General features: G+C 35.4%; 1 protein-coding gene across 1 annotated transcript in view; it reads left to right on the forward strand.

The window, feature by feature from the left end:
• The window catches only part of NECTIN3 (nectin cell adhesion molecule 3), a 219,412-nt gene that overhangs the window by 93,602 nt on the left and 101,583 nt on the right, over positions 1–24,227 (forward strand). The window contains exons 6-7 of the mRNA XM_049857720.1: positions 13,701–13,839; positions 15,419–15,503. Of these exons, the coding sequence (XP_049713677.1) occupies positions 13,701–13,839; positions 15,419–15,503 (224 nt within the window). The remainder of the gene's footprint in view (positions 1–13,700; positions 13,840–15,418; positions 15,504–24,227) is intronic.

A 24,227-nucleotide genomic window follows, 5' to 3' on the forward strand; every position in this document is an offset into this window, starting at 1 on the left:
ATGTTTAGTTGCTTATTAATTGCTGTTCACTCTGTATCCTAATGGCAGAACACAGGATCATTTGCCTCTAATACTCGGTGTTACTAGAATGTTCTCTCTAAAATATTAGTTGTTCTTTTCGAGACTCTTATCATAAAGCAATGACATTAAATTTTGTAAAATGTGGTTGAAATTCCTTAGTTTCTTAAATGTTCAGATATCTTACCCATGGGGTAATAGATGTGATGATGACATTTTTAGAATACTTTATAGCTTATAATGTGTTTTTATTTTGTCTGTGTCTATTAGTACCATTTGATCATAGCCCATTTGGCTAAAACAGTTTAAACATGATGCTCTTTGTTTTTTTCAATTACTAAATAATGTATATACTACATCTGTTTTCTAAAAATTGGAGAGCTCTCTTTATTTAAGACAATATTTTTGAGAGAATTTTTAAACAACAGCTTATACTATGCCCACTTAACAAGAATCTATAGTTTTTCATTCTTTTAAAGATAAATTCATAGGTTATGAAAATAAACTGTATTAGGTAAAGATGGATATTAAAAAGTGCACTTTATTCTTTTAATTCTTTCATTTTATTTCCTGTGCTACTGGCTAGAAAATGTACATTTGAATTATATAATTTTTTGGTATAATAATTCTTAAGCCAGCTTTGTATAAGACACTTAAGTAATGACTCTTCATTTAAAAAAAAAAAAAAGGTACCTTTTCCTTTAAACTTGGAATAGAGTAATATAGGATTTACACCATAAGTAATTTTTCATTCCTTTCACTTCACTGGTATCTGGCTAAGTGTCAGTTTTATTATTTTTAAAATATATGAATACTAGTATATTCTAACATTAATCAAATTAAGAATGAAAAACTATTGTTACTGTGAATATATATTCATTAACTGCGCCATCTTTTCAACTTGCTGCTGAATCAGCCTTCATTAACATGCTTTACCTCTCTGTGTCTTGTCTATCTTTACTGTTTCCATTAGATCCTCCCACTACTACCACCCTTCAGCCTACAATTCAGTGGCATCCCTCAACTGCTGACATCGAGGATCTAGCAACAGAACCTAAAAAATTGCCCTTCCCATTGTCAACCTTGGCAACCATTAAGGATGACACAATTGGCACGATCATTGCTAGTGTAGTGGGTGGGGCTCTCTTCATAGTACTTGTAAGTGTTTTGGCTGGGATATTCTGCTACAGGAGAAGACGGACGTTTCGTGGAGACTACTTTGCCAAGAACTACATTCCACCATCAGATATGCAAAAAGAATCACAAATAGACGTTCTTCAACAAGATGAGCTTGATTCTTACCCAGACAGTGTAAAAAAAGAAAATAAAAATCCAGTGAACAATCTAATACGTAAAGACTATTTAGAAGAGCCTGAGAAAACTCAGTGGAACAATGTAGAAAATCTCAGTAGATTCGAAAGACCAATGGATTATTATGAAGATCTAAAAATGGGAATGAAGTTCGTCGGTGACGAGCATTATGACGAAAATGAAGATGACTTAGTTTCACATGTAGACGGTTCAGTGATTTCCAGAAGGGAGTGGTATGTGTAGCAACCACTAAACAATGTACAGTATTCCATTCATACTAGCTGATCATTTTCAGATTGTTCATACGTTTTCCTGAGGAAGAATAAGCTTTTTCAAGTTGATTTTCAAGCTTTTTATATTCTAATCTGACAAATGAAAATGTAAAATCTGGGTTAAATGTATCTGAGCTGCTTTACAATTTTTTTTCAATGCTGTACTACTGTTCCAAGATTTAAATTTTAATGCAGAGTACTCTATTGGTCTGTGGCACACAGGTAAGAAGGAAATGTCAGCATTAAATGTATGACTTTTTGCTACAAAAATTAAAAAAAGAAAAGAAAAGAAAACTACCTTGGCATTGTGTATTAAATGTTTACTTAAGACTATAATCTCAAATATAATGTTTGTTAAACATATACCTCTCAAAATTTATCACCACTAAATGATACTGCATCAGAATTGACTATAAAACTAATTCAAGAATGTTTATATTTTAGTACAAAATACTCAGCCTGATGCAACATCTTTCCTTTTCAAATATTATTTTCTAAGTTTCTCTACAAAAGGAAATCTCCTTACCTCTGCATTTTAATGAGCCTTGCCATAGTTCCTGTAGAGTGGCTTTTTAAAGATGTTTTGTTGCACTAAAACTATGGCAGTAACTCAGTGAACATGGTATGTGAAAGAGGATAATTAGCTGATCAATATTTTTGTCCAAAGAACATACCAGAGTAATAAAATATGTCTTTTAACATGACAGTTATTACAATTATTTTCATCTTTGAAAGAGAATTCTTGTATTGCCATGTGAACATGGATTTTGGTACATTAAGTGATAGTAGTCCTTTTTTTTTTTTTTTAATGCTTTATGTCCTAAATATAAAAATAATAATGAACAGATGGTATGCACTTATATTCGGTGCAGAGAGAGCTTTTCAGAATATGGAAGAGTAAGAATAAATTAGCACTGGGATGCTAGTTTTACAAATGAGACATTTCAGTCAAGAATATACACAGAGCATTTCCAGACTATCTTGTTTTTAGTCATTTAATGTTGATGTGCAGACGGGTAAATGTACCGAAAAAATTTTCAAATAAACTTGGAAATTTTGGATTTAACCAGATAAATCTAAATTATAGAACCAGTTGGTAATTCTCCCTGGTGGATATTGGCAAACCATCCTCTTTTTACTCCTAAATGTATTTATGTGTTTCAAGATTTTTGTTTTTCCAATTAAAACTGGAAACATATCATGAGGGTTTTTTTTGTTTTTTAACATAATTTATTGAGTACATTCTTTCTAGAAACGCTGTATCTGTTGAGAAAGAAATGTTATCTAAATCCTCAAATTTGGGTCTCTTTGTGACGTAATCACTTCTACAGTGGAATCTTATAAAATTCTAATAATAAGAGAACTATTTTGAAGTCTGAAAAATGTTTTTCTATTTATGATTCATTTGGAAAAAGGACTGTTAGAATTGCCTTAGGTATTTTGTAGGGCAATGAAGTGGAAGTTAGCAGAAGAATCATAAATAAATTATTTTGTTAACGAAAAACCAAAGTAGGTACTTTTTTTACTCTCCCAGCCCCACCGCTACCCCCACTCACACATATCCCGTCAAATTCAAAGAAAAATGTTTCAGAAGGCAAAGTTTCTTAGAATTTTGCAAGTAATGTAAGCTTGATTATAAATGATTATAAACTAGTTCCTTTAATTAGCAATATTTTTTGGAATTAGAAACTTATTTCTCATCCCAACCAATTAGTACAAGACTATAATATCAGGTTAAGAGTATGGTTAATAATGTTCACTGATTACTTGTAAAAAATGTCTGGTTTTTAATACAGTTAACTGTTGATTTACCAATATTAAATGTATAATCATTGGAAGGGAAACTTTTCTTGATAATACACTGTGTTTGAAGCAACTTTGTTTTTTATTTAAATATCAGTGATAATATGGCCACGAGAAAGATGGGTCTAAAATTTTTTGCCACAGAAGGTGTAAATTTGTGGCTTTTTCCACCAAAGCTTCATCTTTAGAACAGTGGTTTGAAATGCTATATGAATCTAAGCAGAATAATCACATTTAGGATACTGTATAAATCTTAGCTTGAGTATAGTCTTAAAAAAATTAGCATTGTATTTCAAGAACTGTATTTCAGAAATATAATTGTAGAATATGAGCTTGTGTTACATTGTAGCCCTTCTGAGATTAGGGGTTTTTTTTTTCCCCTAGGGAGAGGGTGACATGGAAAACTACAAGTATTTGATGTCCTTAACCAATTTAAATCATTTGGTGAACTTAAAAAGTTTCAGAATTTCAGGAATCTACTATTAGTGCTCAAGACTTTCTGAAGCATTGCACTGTTTCTTAGAACTTTGTTTACTGTACATAGAGACCTGTTTGTACACATGAATAGTCCTATGAAATAAACATTTTTGTCAAGTTAAGTTCTGAACGCCGTGATGTGCAAAGCTAATCTATGGCTGTATATGAAAATCTTACTCTCTCCTTGGAAAAGATGAAAGAATATTTTTGGCCATGTGCATTTTTTTCCCCATGTGCTTTAATGTTGAACCAGTTTTGTATACATTTTAAGATTTTTTTTATACTGTTTAAAATACATCAATACAGTGAAATCTTTGCAGCTTTTTTTCTTGCCATTTTATTAAAATACATTGGAACTTTTATTTGTTAAGAGTTAACTTTATTTGTGCTTTAAGTGAAAGCTACCATTCAAGTCAGTTTCTCATGCAAAAGTAAGGGTTAACTTTAAAAGGTGATATTTGAGAAGGACTTTATAGTTGAAGGAAACCCTGGTGGCATCCTGGTTAAGAGCTATGGCTGCTAACCCAAAGGTCAGCAGTTCGAATCCACCAGGGGCACCTCAGAAACCCCATGGGGCAGTTCTACTCTGTCCTGTAGGGTTGCTATGAGTCAGAATCGACTCAATGGCAATGGGTTTTTTTTTTTTTTAAATAGTTGAAAAATAAATTTTATCTTGTGCTTAATGGGTTTCTATTTTATATATGCCTAATACTAAAGCATTAAGGTTTTTCAGTAGTAAATACTGATTCTGATAGCCATGTACAAGAAGTTTTATAAAGGTACCTGTGGCTGAATATTTTGTATAAGGGGAAGTATAATGTATAAATGCAAAAAGTGTGAGAGGAATATAACCATTTTGTATGCAAAGACATCTAATTTGAGTTTAGTGTTTTCAGTAAATATTGCCAAAACAAAGTATATGAACAAGTAAGAGGTTGTTAATGTTTGGAAAAAATGTAAAATATGAGGAAGAAAAGGCACTCATACTGGCGTTTTTTAATTCTAATGGGGAATAGACTACAGATTGAATTGCTGTTCTTACCTACTTGTTAATTAGAAATGTACCATTCTCAAATTTTTGGTTCGTTGGCTTTTAGTTTGTACAGTGGGTTTTTTTTTTCCTTTTACCAACTTATGTAGTAGGTGGTACCCCCAGTAGCCGTGTGACGTATCTTTACAGCCTATCAAAGATGCTCTAGAGGTGTATTTCTGTAATGAGCCTGTGGCTCTATAGTACGTTCTTTGTCCTGTCCCTGATACTTGCTGGAGTGTGTGTGCCTGTAAATAAACTAGCTTTCTTTACTTTAATTAATGCTGTTTTGTGGGAATTAGAAGACTTTTGTTTTCCCAAACAAGATTATAATACCCGGTTACGGATACGGTTGAGTAAAGTTTGAAGGACCATATGAGTTTGGCATGTTGGCATTATGACATTTGATTTTAATTAAACATATAATCTCTATTTTATAAATACATCATGAATGACAGTCTCCACAGCTGTGATTTATCTTGCCTCAGTAGCCTTAGCAGCTAAAAAACACATTTTAAATGTTTCTGCTAGGATTTTGACTTAAGTTGATTTTAATGTATTAGTTTTTACTTTTGAATTAACACGTTTCCCAAAGTATTTCTTGAGTTGGCACTTAGTATTTTTCACTTATGAGCTATTTTGATTAGAAATGCAGTTGTTTTGAATCATGTAAATTGCCTCTCTGTATCCTATTTCTGATATTTTAAATTATGATGCATTTTCTAAACCCCAAATTATCTGAGAGCAAGCAGTTTTTTTTTTTTTTTTTGGACTGGGTTAAGTTTGGCCCCATCTTTGTATACCAATATTGTAATAATAAAGTTTAACTTTTCATGTTAATTCATACATGAAAAAATCTTTGGAATAGTGTACACAGTATACGAACTTTTCTGATTTTTTAATGCTTTCTGTTTATTTTTTCCATTCAGTCAGCTGCGTTTTTAAAAACACAATTTCGAGTTTTAGTTGACTTGTGATAGGTTTCCATCAAGAGCTTGAAACTAAACATTACTTACAAAAGCTTTTGCTGTATACACTGCGCTACCTAGAGGTCATTTCTTTTCTTGACCCAGGATAGTATTATTCACGTTCTGTTCAGCTTTAGATAAGATGTGATTCAGTGCTGGGATAAGTCTGATTTTACTCACCTTTTAATTAGTTGCTGCTGCTTGGTCTGGCTGGTTGGTATGGATGGAGCGGAATGAAAGTGAGCTTTACTAGAATAACTTTAAAATAGAAATCTTAAAAACAAGAATAATTCAAGGCCTACCTTACTTACATGCACAATATTTCTGTATAGATGTGATACCTAATTGCACAGTCTTAGGTATGAGAAATATCTTGGGGAAAACCTGGTCTTGAGGGGAAGGTTTGACCTAAGTCTAGATGCATTAGCCTTTAAAAACAGCTTTTTATTGTGGAAAATAGTAAACATATAAAAAAAGAACAGAATAGTGAAACACCTCTGTGGACCCATCACCCAGCTTCAGTTGTTATTCATGCCATTCTTGTTTTATTTAGACCCACTTAATCCCTCCTGCCATTACTTTGTCTAGCATATCAATACGAGGCTCTAAAAGCCATAGGCTATTTTTTTAAAAAGTAATTAACCAGAGTACCATATTGCATTGAAAGTTAACAGTTTAAGATTAGTATCCAGTGAGTGTTTAAATTTCCAATCATATATTTTTTGCAGTTTGTTTTAATCAGGATCTAAACATGAGATGGTGACTGGTTGGAATGTCTTAATTTGTGAATTCCCATTATTCCATTGCAATTTATTTTTTGAAGAAATTGCTTCATTTGTCCTGCCAAGTTTCCCAGTTTGGATTTTGCCAGTTACACCCCCAAACGCATCCCTCTGTATTTCATGTAAATTGGTCGTGAGAGCTAAAGCCTTAGAAAGTCATGTTTTATTTATTTATTTATTGGCAAAATTACTTCGTAAGCAATGGTCTGTTTTTCTATCAGGAGGCACGTGATGTCTGTCTTTTTATGTTAGCAGTCGTTTGATGCTCAGTGCCTAGACCTGTTAACAGGAACGTGCCCAATGCCTAGATCTCTTAACTTCTTTTAATGTACCATGTGCCTTGATGCTTGTGTAATTATGTCTGTCACTCCCTTTGCCTGAAATTTGCGTTTATAACTTCTCGACTGGGATACCAGTCCGTATTGAAGGCCCACCTCAAATAATAGCTTGACGACACTTTCCCTTTTAGAACTAATGGTTGTTGCCCATAACCTTTTTTATCACCTCGCATCTACCATAACTTCACATTTTATTGTAGTTTTTAATCTGTCTACTTTGCATCAGTGATCTTCAAACTCTTCTGGTTGAACCTGTCAGTTAAAAGTTAGTATGTACTCCCAATATGTGTAAGTTATATGTACACACTAGTATAGCAGTTTGCTACATTATAAAGTATTCAAAAATAGAAATATTAACATTGATAATTTTAAATGTTAAAAATTTTTTCTCACTAAAACAATATTTCGGGAAACTGGTTTATTTTAAAAGCTTTTTTTCTCACTAAAACAATATTTTTGACAAAACATGTTTGAATGTGCTTCATTTGTTTTTTCAATCTTGGTTTTATACTTGTGATTCTGTGATTTGAAGGTCTGATTCCAAGTTCCGTGTATTTTGATACTTGGTTATTAGGTGTTATTGCAAAAATGGAACCTCAAAAACAAGTAGATTCAAATGGAAGAAGCTCATTGTTGGGGACCTTAACAGTTTTCATCCCATCCACTGTTTTTAGAAGTTGCCTTCATGTTCAGGCAGTTTGGTGTTAATGTCTGGGTGGCGGAAATGGTTAATCGCGTGGCTACTAGCAGAGAGGTTGGCGGCTCAAACCCACCCAGAGGCACCTTGAAGACAGTCTTGGTGACCTGCTTCTCAAAGGTCACAGCCTTGAAAACTACAGAGCAGTTCTGTGCATACACGGGTCACCAAGAGTCAAAATCGACTTGAAAGCAACTAACAACAACAATCATAATAGTCTCTCCCTCACATTAGTTCATATATCAGGTACAACATAGATTTAATGTGAGATTTATTGGTAATAAGATTGGTCTCCTGGTACATTTGAATTTCTTGTTTATTTTTTTAGACGTGTCACATCTGATTAGATTGCCCTGGTTTTAGTTTATAATGTAACTGATAAAATTCTTGTAAGATGTTCACATTGCCAGGATTTTGGTTAAGTTTTTTTTTGTTGTTGTTATTTGTGCTTATCTTCATTCTGTCAGTTTATGTCATTTATTAGAAATAAATGCTAATATATACCATATGGATTTATACCATATGGATTAGCACTGGTACCCCTACTTGGTCTCCATGTCAGATGTGGGGCACTCAGGCAATGCCTCCTCTGAATTTAGATAATTTATTGGTTTAATCAAATGAGCACACATAGGTCATAATGTATATAAGATGCTGAATATCCAGAAAGGTGATACATCCAAGTGAGTGTGTAACGGTCTGTTCAGTTCCATCATGGAACTGTGTTAATGGACTCTTCCCACGGGGTCCACTGTGAGTGCGGAAGGGAGGCTACCGCTGCCCTTCCATGTGTCACACACTAGGATGTTTCTACTGAATGTCGTTTTTATATTATTATTGGTAGTATTTCTTCCCATACTTGACTGGATCGAGTTTCATAGATTCTTGTCACCCTACTTTGGGAGTTTTACTTTATTTTGTGAGGATAGGGAGTGTGTAAAATTCATCCTGTGTTCCTAGCACTCGGAAGAAGGCCTGGCTCATGTTAGGTGCTTGGTAATTTGTTGAATGAAAGCCTGAGGAGAAGAACCAGAAAGCCAAACCCCCTGCCATCGAGTCGATTTTGATTCAGCAAACAGAGTAGCACTGCCCCACAGGGTTTCCAAGGCTATGAATCATTATGGAAGTAGACTGCCATGTCTTTCTCCTGTGGAGCGACCGGTGAGTTGGAGCCACTGACCTTTCGGTTCGCAGCCAAACACTTTAATCACTGTGCCACCAGGGCTCCTTGAGAGAGAAATATTTGCATGGATACAATCATATTCAGAAAGTGTTAACAGGGGTTATTGAGAAATGCAGGATGGCATTAGTAAAGGGAAGAAAGATGGCAATTCCATGATGTATAATATAAAAAAAAAAAGGTGAAGATAAATTTGTAGACCATCACATTAACCTATGTATCGTGTGATACAATTTTGGCAAAAGGAATGAAGAGAAAAAGGGTACCAAAAAAAATATATATATATATATTGTTAACTTGGTGTTTGTGAAAAGGGACTGTATAATTCTATATGTACTGCTTTAAAGGGCTTTTTAGTATTTTGTAATCAGACATATTTCAGTATATAGAACAGTATTTAATTTTTTTTAAATGTCCTTCTTCAGTTTCAGATGTGGATTAGGTGTGCAGATTTTTTTGTATGTCTTTCACACGTCAGTGATTATAAACCAAAAACCAAACCCAGTGCCGTCGAGTCGATTCTGACTCATTGCGACCCTATAGGACAGAGTAGAAATGCCCCTAGAGTTTCAAGGAGCAGCTGGTGAATTCCAACTGCTGACCGTAGCACTTAACCACCGCGCCACCAAGGTTTCCACAGTGATCGTAGGAGGGACAGTACTTCAACTTAATATATATAAATGCATTCTTCTTAAAAATTACTGAACGTTATTCCTTATATCTGGATTACATTTTTTCAAGTATGATTTGTAACTGACTTCTGAGCACTTTTTTCCCCAGGAGACGCGTGCGTAATATCTTGAATTGTATAATGTTGTTGTATTGGGGAATGCTATTTTTCCTTTTTTGGAGGTGGGTTTGCAGTGCCTGGATTAACGTAGCTGCTGTGATGACAGCAGACTGTTCCTTTGAGACACATGCTGAGTGTTTTAACACTTCTGTCTTTTTGTTTCTACGCTGATAACTGTGTTACATTTAGCAGAACATTTCCTTGTATGATGGCAGTGTTGCCTCGTTTTCAGTCACTCAGTAAACTGGCATAGTATTTAAAAGGGTCAAATTTTTATACATTTCCTAACTTTTTTTTTTTAGTTCTGTAGGAAGATAGAGTCTGTAATATATACGTGTTTGGTATGGGCAGGAAAACGTGGGGGCAGCGTTGTGGCTATATTCTCAATTTTCAACAAAGTACTTTGACTTAAATGCAAAAGATTTCAGTTCTTCCTTTGCATTTTCTAGTGTTCATCACCTGCTTTAAAATTTTACTTCTTCTCAATAGAAGAATCAGAAAAGGAAATCTGGAATATATCCCATAAAAATTAACACACAGATTCTAAATGGATATTTAACACTTTACCTATATAAAGTAGATTATTCAATTGGTAAATGGATTCATTCCTAAGTTTGCCCTCACCCCCCGAGTTGCTTATTTTAATACTTACTAGCATGTGTTTTTACTAAGAAGAGGTGTGCAAAAAAGAGAAGATAAATATAAATGAAGAATGAATAGATCCAGGTGAAATAAAGATGCCCAAATTAAGACAGAAGGAAATGTGGTGGTATACACACAGTGAACTCTCAGGTATAGAATCCTAGAACTAGAAATAGTAAGCCTAATGGGGCAGAATTGGATAAGTAGATCATTATTTAAATGTTTAAAAATATTTATTTAGACCTGGTAATTAAGGTATCTATTTAGAATTTGAAGTTACTTTAGGATACTAAAAGTCTACCTAATTATATCTTTTTACTTACAAAGCACTACCAAATTTCAGGTTACTGCCAAGATGAAAGGCTTTCTTGAAGAAGGTGTGAGGTTTGATGAAAGACGTAATGGTCTGTAGACTGAGAATCTTAATTTGGGCCATAAATATTCTGTTCTGGAAGTACTACTAGAAGTACATTAGCCTTGTTATTAGAATAAGAACACACATTTAAGTTCTGCACTGTTGGGCAAAAATGATAGGGCTGCTTTATCCTTTTCCCAAAGAAACCAAACCCACTGCTGTCAAATCAATTCCAACTCACAGCGACCCTGTAGGATAGAGTAGAAGTGCCCCATAGGGTTTCCAAAGAGTGCCTGGTGAGTTTGAACTGCTGACCTTTCGCTTAACAGCCGTAGCTCTTAACCAGTACACTACCAGGGTTTCCTGCTTTATCCTTTAGCAAATTAAAATTTTGCATTGAAGGGGAGAGACGTTTATAAAAGCTAGTGTGGAATAGGGGTCCTGGTGGTACAGTGGTTAAGAGCTTTGGCTGCAAACCAAAAGGTCGGCAGTTAAATCCACCAGCTGTTCCTTGGAAGCCCTATGGGGCAGTTCTCTGTCCTGTAAGGCCACTATGAGTTGGAATCTACTCAATGGCCATGAGTTTGGTTTGGTTTGGAGTGTGGAATAAGTAGGTACTAGACACGTTGGAGCCCTGGTGGTGCAGTGGTTGAGAATTACATTTATGGCTGCTAACCGAAAGGTCAGCAGTACGGGTCCAATAGCCGCTCCTTGGAAAACCTATGGGGCCTGTGTCCTATAGGGTCGCTATGAGTTGGAATCTACTCAAGTCAATGAGTTTAGACATACTAAGATTTTTTATGTTGGCCACTGACGAGTTGTATGATTTTAGTCAAATCCCGTAAACTTAACGGGTATCACCTGGCCTGTTTTTAAAGCCTGAACACAACCATGTTCTTTATAGCGATGGCCAGTGGCCAAAGGTATAATTTATATGGTGAGAAAAATGATAGTTTGGATAAAATACTACTCCTAACTCATGGATCATTTTCACATTTATAGGAGTAGAGTAGATTCTGACTGCACTGGGCTTCAATTTTTTTCTCATCTAGGGTATGCAGTCTTTGGCTTAGGACGTGTTCAAGTTATGATGAACTACCTTTTTTTGTAATCTTACCTTTAATCATACAAAGTTTCAGTGTGTATTTTGCTGATGTTATTCTCAAATGTACACTTGCAGATGTTCAGTGTTATGGTTTACTGTTCAAAATGTGGCTGTATAACAGGCTGTAAAGGTTAGAACCACCTAGGTCAGAGTCCACAGAGCGGGACTCTTAAGTCGGGGGCCACCTGTGTGTAAGTGGAGAAACCAGGGAATAGGGAAATGGCAATAATAGCAAGAGAAATCAGGCACACATCATCAGCAAATGGGAGTAACACCCTGAATGACTGAGCCTGTTATATTGTTTCAAAATGGTTGTATAGTCATACTCAGATTCTAGTCAGTATTTGAAAAGTTATTGAAATGGGTGATTTACACTTGTTGGTGTAAGGTGTTCAGAATGAGCCTAACAAAATGACCCATTACGGAATAAACTCAGGATTCTTAGTAGATTAAATTAGGTGAGTGAAAGAATATTTTACCTTCTTTCCAATTATATAATTTTTTTTTAGCTATTTGAAATATCACATGACTCACAATAAAAATAGAATTGAAAAATATGCCTAATTATGCATGTATATGGAAATTGATGGTATACATGAAATATGTAATATAGAGTAATAATTTGTAATAAAAATTTAATGATTTGTAGTAATTTGTATGTTCCTTTTTTGGTAATTTGTAAAATAGAGTGACCCTTAGTTTTTAAGAATTGTGTGAATGTTAACTGCTAAATATGTTTTTTAAATAATTTCTTAAAAAATTTGTGGTGCAAGTTGGGAAAGAAAATTGTGTCTATGAAAGCACCGTATAACATGCATCACCTCACAAAACTCAGTTATTGGATTTAATGTAGCTAAATTGTCAAAATAAAATTTACCCATAAGGATTGAAGGTTTTGTCATACAACATAATACTTTTATTTGAAAATATGTAGGTGACTTGTAACACAGGTAGTCCCTGAGCCACTATGAACCACACTTAAGACCATCTATTTTTTTCTTTTTTGTACATCTTGTCATTAGTACCATGTACTGCATACAGTGTAGTTGTACGTAATTTGCTGCTGTTACCATTCTTATGCCAACCCCTAAAGACAAAGATCGGATTTATAAAGATACTGATAATAAAAAGCAATAATAATTAATTTAAAAAATGAGGTATTGAGCTTATTTCAGAACCGACTTAACGATGGAGTTGTGGAAATGAAGCCCCTTCATAAGAAAGAGAAGTTGATATTCAGAAATGATGTAGAATATGTATGGCCAGGATACAGGGAAGAATTTCCACTTAATTTTATAGCAGAGAAGCTATTTTAAGCTTACTTTGTATTAAATGTACATGAGCCAAGAGAATTTTTCTGCAAATAGTACTGTTTTAATAAGGATATACCTATTTTAAAACATTTAAAAAATTTACAATGCTTAACATCATTTTACTGTATTTGTTTCACTTGGGATATTTTTTGTTTTGCCCTTGAAGGATTTTACTTTCTTTATTACAGAGTTTCTTTTATATTTTATTAGGCTAAAAATGGTAAATGTCTATATTGTTGGTTTACTCTATTAAAAACTTGATTTTTGTTTTATCATTATTTACAGTAAAATCTTAAATCGTTTTTCATCTTCTTTTCTCCTCCAGGCATTCTTTGCCCATAGGAAATAGATTCACTCATAGCTCTCTGACTGGGGATATTCTTTTCATAATTTGAAAAAAAAAAAAGCAAAGCCTAGGTGCTAAGGTGACATCTTACATGGAGGAAGGATGTAAGCATAACGTTACTAAAACTTAACAAATCGATCAAATTCAGTATCTTCTAAGCTTGCCGTTGGATAATATTCTCCTAATAGTTCTTGCACATTGTAGAAATTAAGGCACACAATTTCGAGAACCCTGTTAAATTGTTTGAAAAGCCTAATTTTTGTTACTTTGCAGATGTCCTATTTAAGCAGACCTCCTCTACAGCTGTAGCTGGAGCTGTAGTTGGAGCTGTCCTTGCCCTTTTCATCATTGCCATCTTTGTGACTGTGCTGCTGACTCCCCGAAAAAGGAGACCAACCTATCTTGACAAAGTGTAGGTAACTTTTTTTGCCTGTGTTCAGATATGAATATTCAATATGCATCAGACTTTATATCTGCCTTTACATGTCATTTGTGAAAGTGTCTGAGGGGTGGAAGCAAAGGTTCTGTTAGACCTTTGTCAGATGACTGTGGATTCATAAGAACGTCCCAAAATGCATCTTAGGGAAAAGTGTCAAGGGGCTGCTAGAGACAAATGAATTGGACGCTTTTTCACTACAACATGTTATACACCGTTCCAGATGGTACCATGATGACATGTTGTCGCGACTTCTGAACAGAAATTCAGGTGTTTGGTGAAATCAGAGTTGAAAGACAGGTATAAAAATATCACAGAAGTTTAATTGCTTCTTCAGTTTATTTATACCCTTTGTACATATAGATACAACTTAACTTTTAACTACCAACAGCTATTAAATGTATTGTTTTAAAGCTTGTTCCTTAAAGATGAAAAATACTTAATTTTGGTGAATTATATAAAGTATATCTTTTCACTTAAAGAAAAATGTTTTTGACCAAATCATTGAGATAGCATTATAAAGTAGAAATTGAATCTTGATGTACAATCAGAAGACCTGTGTTCCAAGTCACTGAATTCCATCAGCAGCTTTGTCGCTTTGTGAAATGTGGATATTACTTTTCCTACCTACTTCACGTGGTTGTGATGAAGATCAAATAAGATAATGCTGGTTTATGAACTGCGAAGTTCTATACAAATGATATTACTCGTTGTAAGTTTATTAATGCTTTTATATTAGGACGTAAGAGAGAATGTCTTCAGTCCTCGTAAGTGCTCTGTGTATGTGTCTGCTGCTCTATTCTGGCATAGTTTTAACACTGGTCTTTTAGGTGTTAGTCTCAGCTCCATCATGATGTGATCAGTGGTCCCATGAACCAGCCACTTAACCTCCATGAGCCTGTTTTCTCACCTCAATGACCTATGGCACCTTGGAGATACAAATTTGCTTTGATTGTTAGTAAATTAAAGGAAATAATTACTTTGAGTAAAAGGACTATAAAATAGTCTTTCAGTGCAATGCTCGTGAAACTGTACTTCTTTAATATTTCAAGAATAACCAATGTGGTTAACTTGGTCTTAGTTCCTGCATTACCTCATGCCTTTCTGTAGTTTCAAAAACATTATTTGTCAGCTAATACATTTGTGTAACCATTTTATTTATTGTTTGAAATTCTATTCATGTGTAGTACTACTTTATGCCCATATTCAGAAGTTATTAGATTACAGAGAATTTATAATTACTTCAGCCACCATAGCTTCCATTCTCTGTATCCTTTAATTTAGGTATTTTTTTTTAATTAACTAAGCACGAAGTGTTTAGAATTTTCAATTTCTAGTAAATATTGGAACATCTAAAAACAAGCAGCTTACTTTTTTTCAATCTGTGTAAAGGTAATGAAAATATGAGACAAATTAAACATGTTGGTTAGTTAATATAAATATTGGTTATGAGGAAAATAGCCTCAAAACTTTAAGAGAAACTAGATTTCCCCCCCCTCCCCCCCCCTTTTTTGGCTAAACGTGACAATCACCGTTTTTAACCTTTTTAACACAGGATTGACCTCCCCCCTACACATAAACCACCTCCTGTGTGTGAAGAAAGATCCTCCCCTACACCTCAGAAAGACCTTCTGCATCAGGTATGTGTTCATAAGTATGCCAACAATAATATAAAATACAGTAAAAATACCAAGCCCCTTACATTATTTGAACATGTGTGGAGACAAAGAGTTATGTGGAAAAGTAAAGGAAGATATTTGAGAAAAAATTGATGGGAAAGTGCTTGCAGTGGGTAACAAACATGGGGCTTTGAAAGTCAGAGGCCATTTAGTAGCATTGTGTCCTTCTCAATTGTAAAATTAAGTATTTAAAAAAAAAAAAGATTGTTTCTCTTCTAACTATAAAACTTTGATTCTATGAAATTTTAAGTGTCAGTTAACCAGTTGCCATCGAGTTGATTCTGATTCACGGCAACCGCATGTAGAACTGTGAAGTAGAGCTGTGCCCCATAGGGTTTTCAATGGCACCAGTCCTTTCTTTAAAGGTGACTCTGGGTGGACTCAGACCACCAGCCTTTCGGTTAGCAGCAGGGCATGTTAACTGTTTGCAACACCCAGGGACTTCAAAGTGTCAACTAGTTGCTGTAATTTTGCACAGGAAAGTCAGAAATTTAGTTGGAAATGAAGTAATTCTTGATTCTATGAAATATTTAGGAATAATTTAGTCTAGAATCATCCATCAGTAAGATAATCTGTTAAGATTCATGTATTATAATGTTCTATGTAAATTTCATGGCTATTTGGTTTTTTTTTTAACCTCTTATTTTTGTAATTTTGAATTAAAAAAAAACTTTTTATTGTGCTTTAAGTGCAAGTTTACAAATCAAGTCAGTCTCTCATACAAAAATTTATACACACCTTTCTAAAAACTCAAAAACCAAACCCAGTGCCATCCAGTTGATTCCGACTCATAGCGACACTATACTACAGGGTAGAACTGCCGCATAGAGTTTCCAAGGAGTGCCTGGTGGATTTGGACTGCCAACCCTTTGGTTGGAAGCCGTAGCACTTAACCACTACGCCACCAGGGTTTCCGTACAAATTGCTATATACTCCTAATTGCTAAAAAAAAAAAAAATTTTTTTTTTTTTTTTTTTTTAATGAGACAGTACAATCCTTCCATCCACTTGCTGTTTTCATGTCCATTCAGCAAGCTTCTGACCCCCACTGCCCTTTCATCTCCCCTGCAGACAATGAGATGCCAACATAGTCTCACGTGTCTACTTGATCCAAGAAGCTCACTCCTCACCAGTATCATTTTCTATTCCATTATCCAGTCCAATCCCTGTCTGAAGAGTTGGCTTTGGGAATGGTTCCTGTCTTGGGCTAACAGAAGGTCTGGGGACCATGACCTCCAGAGTCCTTCTAGTCTCAGTCAGACCATTAAGTCTGGTCTTTTTACAAGAATTTGGGGCCTGCATCCCACTGCTCTCCTGCTCCCTTAGGGGTTCTCTGTTATGTTCCCTGTCAGGGCAGTCATTGGTTGTAGCCAGGCACCATCTAGTTCTACTGGTCTCAGGGTGATGTAGTATCTGGTTTATGTGGTCCTTTCTGTCTCTTGGGCTCATATTTACCTTGTGTCCTTGGTGTTCTTCATTCTCCTTTGCTCCAAGTGGGTTGAGACCAATTGATGCATCTTAGATGGCCACTTGCTAGTGTTTAAGACCCCAGACTCCACTCCCCAAAGTGGGATGCAGAATGTTTTCTTAATAGATTTTATTGTGCCAATTGATTTAGATATCCCCCGAAACCATGGTTCCCAAACCTCCGCCCCTGCTGTGCTGGCTTTCGAAGTGTTCAATTTATTCAGGAAACGTCTTTGTTTTTGATTTAGTCCAGTTGTGCTGACCTCTCCTGTACTGTGTATTGTCTTTCCCTTCACCTAAAATAGTTATTATCTATTATCTAATTAGTGAACACCTCTCTCTCACTCACTCCCTCCCTCCCTTCCTTCTTCCCTTCCTCCCTCCCTTCGTCTCTCCCCCTTCTCTTAACCATCAAGGAATATTTTCTTCCTTGTTTAGACAACTGTTTCTGGAGTTCTTATAATAGTGGTCTTATACAATATTTGTCCTTTTGCAACTGACTGATTTCACTCAGCATAATGCCTTCCAGATTCCTCCATGTTATGAAATGTTTCACAGATTCCTCACTGTTCTTTATCGATGCATAGTATTCCATTGTGTGAATATACCATAATTTATTTATCCATTCATCCGTTGATGGGCACCTTGGTTGCTACCATCTTTTTGCTATTGTGAACAGTGCTGCAATGAACATGGGTGTGCATATATCTGTTTGTGTAAAGGCTCTTATTTCTCTAGGATATATTCCAAGGAGTGGGATTGCTGGATCATATGGTAGTTCTATTTCTAGCTTTTTAAGGAAGCACCAAATCGAATTCCAAAGTGGTTGTACCAGTTTACATTCCCACCAGCAGTGTAGAAGTGTTCCAGTCTCTCCACAACCTCTCCAACGTATATTATTTTGTGTTTTTTGGATAAATGCCAGCCTTGTTGGTGTGAGATGGAATCTCATTGTAGTTTTGATTTGCATTTCTCTAATGGCTAATGGTCGTGAGCATTTCCTCATGTATCTGCTAGCTACCTGAATGTCTTCTTTAGTGAAGTGTCTATTCATATCTTATGCCCATTTTTTAATTGGGTTATTTGTCTTTTTTTAGTTGAGTTTTTGTGGTATCATGTAGATTTTAGAGATCAGGAGCTGATTGGAAATGTCATACCTAAAAACTTCTTCCCAGTCTGTAGGTAATCTTTTTACTCTTTAGGTGAAGTCTTTGAATGAGTTTAGGTGTTTGATTTTTAGGAGCTCCCAGTTATCTAGTTTTTCTTCTGCATTGTTAGCAATATACTGTTTAAGCCATGCAGCAGGGCTCCTAGCATTGTCCCTATTTTCTCTTCCATGATCTTTATCATTTCAGATTTTATATTTCGGTCTTTGATCCATTTTGAGTTAGTTTTTGTGTGTGGTATGAGGTATGGGTCTTGTTTCATTTTTTTGCAGATGGATATCCAGTTATGCCAGCACCGTTTGTTAAACAGACTGTCTTTTCCTCACTTAACTGACTTTGGGCCTTTGTCAAATATCAACTGCTCATATGTGGATGGATTTATGTCTGGATTCTCAATTCTGTTCCATTGGTCTATATGTATCTGTTTTTGTACCAGCACCAGGCTGTTTTGACTACTGTGGCAGTATAATATGTTCTAAAATCAGGTAGAGTGAGGCCTCCCACTTTCTTCTTCTTTTTCAGTAATGCTTTACTTATCCAGGGCCTCATTCCCTTCCATATGAAGTTGGTAATTTGTTTCTCCATCTCATTAAAAAATGCTGTTTGAATTTGGATTGGAATTGCATTGTATTTATAGATGGCTTTTTTGGAAGAATAGACATTTTTACAATGTATGTCTTCCTATCCATGAGCAAGGTATGTTTTTCCACTTATGTAGGTCTGTTTTGGTTTCTTGCAGTAGTGCTTTATAGTTTTCTTTGTATAAGTCTTTTACATCTCTGGTAAGACTTATTCTTAAGTATTTTATCTTCTTGGTGATTTGGTGATTTCTTCTTCAGTGTTCTTTTTGTTGGTGTAGAGGAATCCAACTGATTTTTGTATGTTTGTCTTGTATCCTGATACTCTGCTGAACTCTTCTATTAGTTCCAGTAGTTTTCCGGAGGATTCCTTAGGGTTTTCTGTGTATAAGATCATGTCATCTGCAAATAGAGATACTTTTATGTCTTCCTTGCTGGCCTGGATGCTGTTTATTTCTTCTTTATCTAGCCTAATTGCTCTGGCTAGGACCTCGAACACAATGTTGAATAAGTGTAGTGATAAAGGACATCCTTGTCTGGTTCCTGATCCCAAGGGGAATGCTTTCAGACCCTCTCCATTTCGAATGATGTTGGCTGTTGGCTTTGTATAAATGCCCTTTATTATGTCGAAGAATTTTCCTTCTATTCCTAATTTGCTGAGAGTTTTTATCATCAGTGGGTGTTGAACTTTGTCAAATACGTTTTCTGCATCAATTGATAAAATCATGTGATTCTTGTCTTTTGTTTTATTTGTATGATTGATTACATTGTTTTTCTAGTGTTGAACCATCCCTACATACTGGTATAAATCCCAGTTGGTCATGGTGAATTACTATTATTATTATTTTTTTAACTTTTATTAAGCTTCAAGTGAACATTTACAAATCCAATCAGTCTGTCACATGTAAGTTTACATACATCTTACTCCTTACTCCCACTTGCTCTCCCCCTGTTGAGTCAGCCCTTTCAGTCTCTCCTTTCGTGACAATTTTGCCAGCTTCCCTCTCTCTCTATCCTCCCATCCCCCCTCCAGACAAGAGTTGCCAACACACTCTCAAGTGACCACCTGATATAATTAGCTCACTCTTCATCAGCGTCTCTCTCCCACCCGCTGACCAGTCCCTTTCATGTCTGATGAGTTGTCTTCGGGGATGGTTCCCGTCCTGTGCCAACAGAAGGTCTGGGGAGCATGGCCGCCGGGATTCCTCTAGTCTCAGTCAGACCATTAAGTTTGGTCTTTTTATGAGAATTTGGGGTCTGCATCCCACTGATCTCCTGCTCCCTCAGGAGTTCTCTGTTGTGCTCCCTGTCAGGGCAGTCATTGATTGTGGCCGGGCACCAACTAGTTCTTCTGGTCTCAGGATGATGTAGGTCTCTGGTTCATGTGGCCCTTTCTGTCCCTTGGGCTCTTAGTTGTCGTGTGACCTTGGTGTTCTTCATTTTCCTTTGCTCCAGGTGGGTTGAGACCGATTGATGTATCTTAGATGGCCGCTTGTTAGCATTTAAGACCCCAGACGCCACATTTCAAAGTGGGATGCAGAATGTTTTCATAATAGAATTATTTTGCCAATTGACTTAGAAGTCCCCTCAAACCATGTTCCCCAGACCCCCGCCCCTGCTCCGCTGACCTTTGAAGCATTCATTTTATCCTGGAAACTTCTTTGCTTTTGGTCCAGTCCAATTGAGCTGACCTTCCATGTATTGAGTGTTGTCTTTCCCTTCACCCAAAGCAGTTCTTATCTACTGATTAATCAATAAAAAACCCCTCTCCCACCCCTCCCTCCCCCCTTCGTAACCACAAAAGTATGTGTTCTTCTCAGTTTATACTATTTCTCAAGATCTTATAATAGTGGCCTTATACAATATTTGTCCTTTTGCCTCTGACTAATTTCGCTCAGCATAATGCTTTCCAGGTTCCTCCATGTTATGAAATGTTTCAGAGATTCGTCACTGTTCTTTATCGATGCGTAGTATTCCATTGTGTGAATATACCACAATTTATTTACCCATTCATCCGTTGATGGTAACCTTGGTTGCTTCCAGACTTTTGCTATTGTAAACAGAGCTGCAATAAACATGGGTGTGCATATATCTGTTTGTGTGAAGGCTCTTGTGTCTCTAGGGTATATTCCGAGAAGTGGGATTTCTGGGTTGTATGGTAGTTCTATTTCTAACTGTTTAAGATAACGCCAGATAGATTTCCAAAGTGGTTGTACCATTTTACATTCCCACCAGCAGTGTATAAGAGTTCCAATCTCTCCGCAGCCTCTCCAACATTTATTATTTTGTGTTTTTTGGATTAATGCCAGCCTTGCTGGTGTGAGATGGAATCTCATCGTAGTTTTAATTTGCATTTCTCTAATGGCTAATGATCGAGAGCATTTTCTCATGTATCTGTTGGCTGCCTGAATATCTTCTTTAGTGAAATGTGTGTTCATATCCTTTGCCCACTTCTTGATTGGGTTGTTTGTCTTTTTGTGGTTGAGTTTTGACAGAATCATGTAGATTTTAGAGATCAGGCGCTGGTCTGAGATGTCATAGCTGAAAATTCTTTCCCGGTCTGTAGGTGGTCTTTTTACTCTTTTGGTATGAATTATTTTTTTGATATGTTGTTAAATTCTATTGGCTAGAATTTTGTTGAGGACTTTTGCGTCTAAGTTCATGAGCGATATAGGTTTGTAATTTTCTTTTTGTTTTTTTGTCATTTTTTTTACCTGGTTTTGGTATCAGGATTACGCTGGCTTCATAGAATGAGTTTGGGAGTATTCTATCCTTTTCTATGCTCTGAAATATCTTTAGTAGTAGTGGTGTTAATTTTTTTCTGAAAATTTGGTAGAACTCTGTAGTGAAGACATCCTGGCCAGGGCATTTTTTTTGTTGGGAGTATCTTGATTACCTTTTCATTCTCTTCTTTTATTATGGGTCTATTTAGTTGTTCTTGCTCTCCTTTAGTTCAGATAAGTAGTGAGTTTCCAGGAATTCATCCATTTCTTCCAGGTTTTTTAATTTGTTAGAGTATAATTTCTCATAGTAATCTGATATGATTTTTTTAATTTCAGTTGGATCTGTTGTAATGTCGCCCATCTCACTTCTTTTTCGGGTTATTTGTTTCCTCTCCTGTTTTTCTTTTGTCAATTTGGCCAGTGGTTTATCATTTTTTTCAGAAAACAAGCTTTTGGTCTTCTTAATTCTTTCAGTTGTTTTTCTGTTTCATTTAACTCTTCTCTAATTTTTATTATTTGCTTTCTTCTGGTACCTGAGGTTTTCTTTTGTTGCTGTCTTTCTAATTGTTCAAGTTGTAGGGTTAATTCTTTGATTTTGGCCCTTTCGTCTTTTTGTATGTGTGCATTTCTTGATATAAATTGACCTGAGCACTGCTTTTACTGTGTCCCAAATGTTCTGATAGGAAGTGTTTTCATTCTTATTGGATTCTATGAATTTCTTTATTTCATCCTTCATGTCTTCTATATCCTAGTTGTTTTTGAGCAGAGTATTGTTCAGTTTCCAAGTGTTTGATTTGTTTTCCCTGCATTTTCTGTTTTTGATTTCTACTTTCGTAGCCTTATGGTCAGAGAAGATCCTTTGTAGTATTTCAGTGGTTTGGATTTTGCTAAGGCTTGCTTTATGACCTAATATGTGGTCTATTCTAGAGAATGTTCCAATGTGTACTAGAAAAGAAAGTGTACTTGACTGCTGTTGGGTGGAGTGTTCTGTATATGTCCAGGAGTTCAAGTTGGTTTATTGTGGCATTTAGATCTTCTGTGTCTTTATTGAGCTTCTTTCTGGGTGTCCTGTCCTTCACCAAAAGTAGTGTGTTGAAGTCTTCTCCTACTCTTATTGTGGAGCTGTCTATCTCAATTTTCAGTGCTATTAGAGTTTGTTTTATGTATCTTGCAGTCCTGTCAGTGGGTGGTAAATATTTAATATGGTTATACCCTCTGGGTATATTGTCCCTTTAATCATTGTATAGTGTCCTTTCTTATCCTTTGTGGTGGATTTAACTTTAAAGTCTGTTTTGTCAGAAATTAGTATTGTCTTTTTTGATTGTTGTTTGCTTGATATATTTTTTCCATCCTTTGAGTTTTAGTTTGTGTGTCTAAGTCTAAGGTGTGTCTCTTGTAGGCAGTGTATCGACAGATCATGTTTTTTTATCCATTCTACCACTCTCTGTCTCTTTATTGGTGCATTTATTCCATTTACATTCAGTGTATTTTTTTTTTTTTTTTTATGGATAGGTATGAGTTCAGTGCTGTCATTTTCATGTCTTTTTTTGTGTGTTGTCGACAATTTCTTTTGCCCACTTATTTTTTTGTGCTGAGTAGTTTATGTATTGTCTTTTTCTCTTATTCTTTGTGGTTGATTTTGTTTCAGCTGAGTCTCTATTTTTTTTTTTTTTTTTTGTGGTTTATTTTGATGAGTAGGATGTTTAGTCTTCTTTGTGGTTACCTTAATTTTTACCCTTATTTTTCTGAGCTTCAACCTAACTTTTATTTCTTTATATCGCCTTGTCTTCCTCTCCATATGAAAGCGTTGTGACTACATTTCTTAGTTCTTCTTTATTGTTTTAATGTTATCTTCTTTTACATAATAATATTGCTGTTTCCTTGTTGTGAGCGATTTTTTATCTTGATTTATTTTTGTGATTTCCCTGTTTGGTTTGACATCTGATTGCTCTATCCAGTGTACTAGTCTTTGTTTGATACCTGATATTATTGATCTTCTAACCAAAGAACTCCTTTTAGTAATTTTTGTAGTTTTGGTTAGGTTTTTACGAATTCCCTAAACTTCTGTTTATCTGGAAATGTCCTAATTCACCTTCATATTTGAGAGACAGTTTTGCTGGATATATGATTCTTGGCTGGCAATTTGTTTCCTTAAATGCTTTACATGAGTCATCTCATTACCTTCTTGCCTGCATGGTTTCTGCTGAGTAGTCCAAGCTTAATCTTATTGACTCTCCTTTGTAGGTGACTTTTTGTTTCATCCCTGGCTGCTCTTAAAATTCTCTCTTTATCTTTGGTTGTGATTTTCTTTTAACATCTACCTTATGTGGAGTTCCCTGAGCATCTTGGATAGATATTTTCTCATCTTTCACAATATCAGGGAAGTTTTCTGCCAACAAATCTTCAACAATTCTCTCTATTTTCTGTTATCCTTCTGTGTTCTTATTCTCCAATCACTTGTAGGTTATTTCTCTTGATAGAGTCCCATATGATTCTTAAGATTTCTTCATTTTTTTAAATCTTTTATCTGATTTTTCTTCCATTATATTTTTTTCAAGTGCTTTATTTTCAAGCTCACCAATTTTGCCTTCCAGTTGCTTAATTCTGTTCTTATGACTTTCTATTGAGTTGTCTAATTCTGTAATTTTATTGTTAATCTTCTGAATTTCTGATTGCTATCTCTCTGTATTCTTGCAGCTCATTAAATTTTTCATTATGTTCCTGAAAATCCTTTTTAATCTCTTCTAATACT

The sequence above is a fragment of the Elephas maximus genome, chromosome 18 (assembly GCF_024166365.1).
Source record: "Elephas maximus indicus isolate mEleMax1 chromosome 18, mEleMax1 primary haplotype, whole genome shotgun sequence".
NCBI lineage: Eukaryota > Metazoa > Chordata > Mammalia > Proboscidea > Elephantidae > Elephas > Elephas maximus.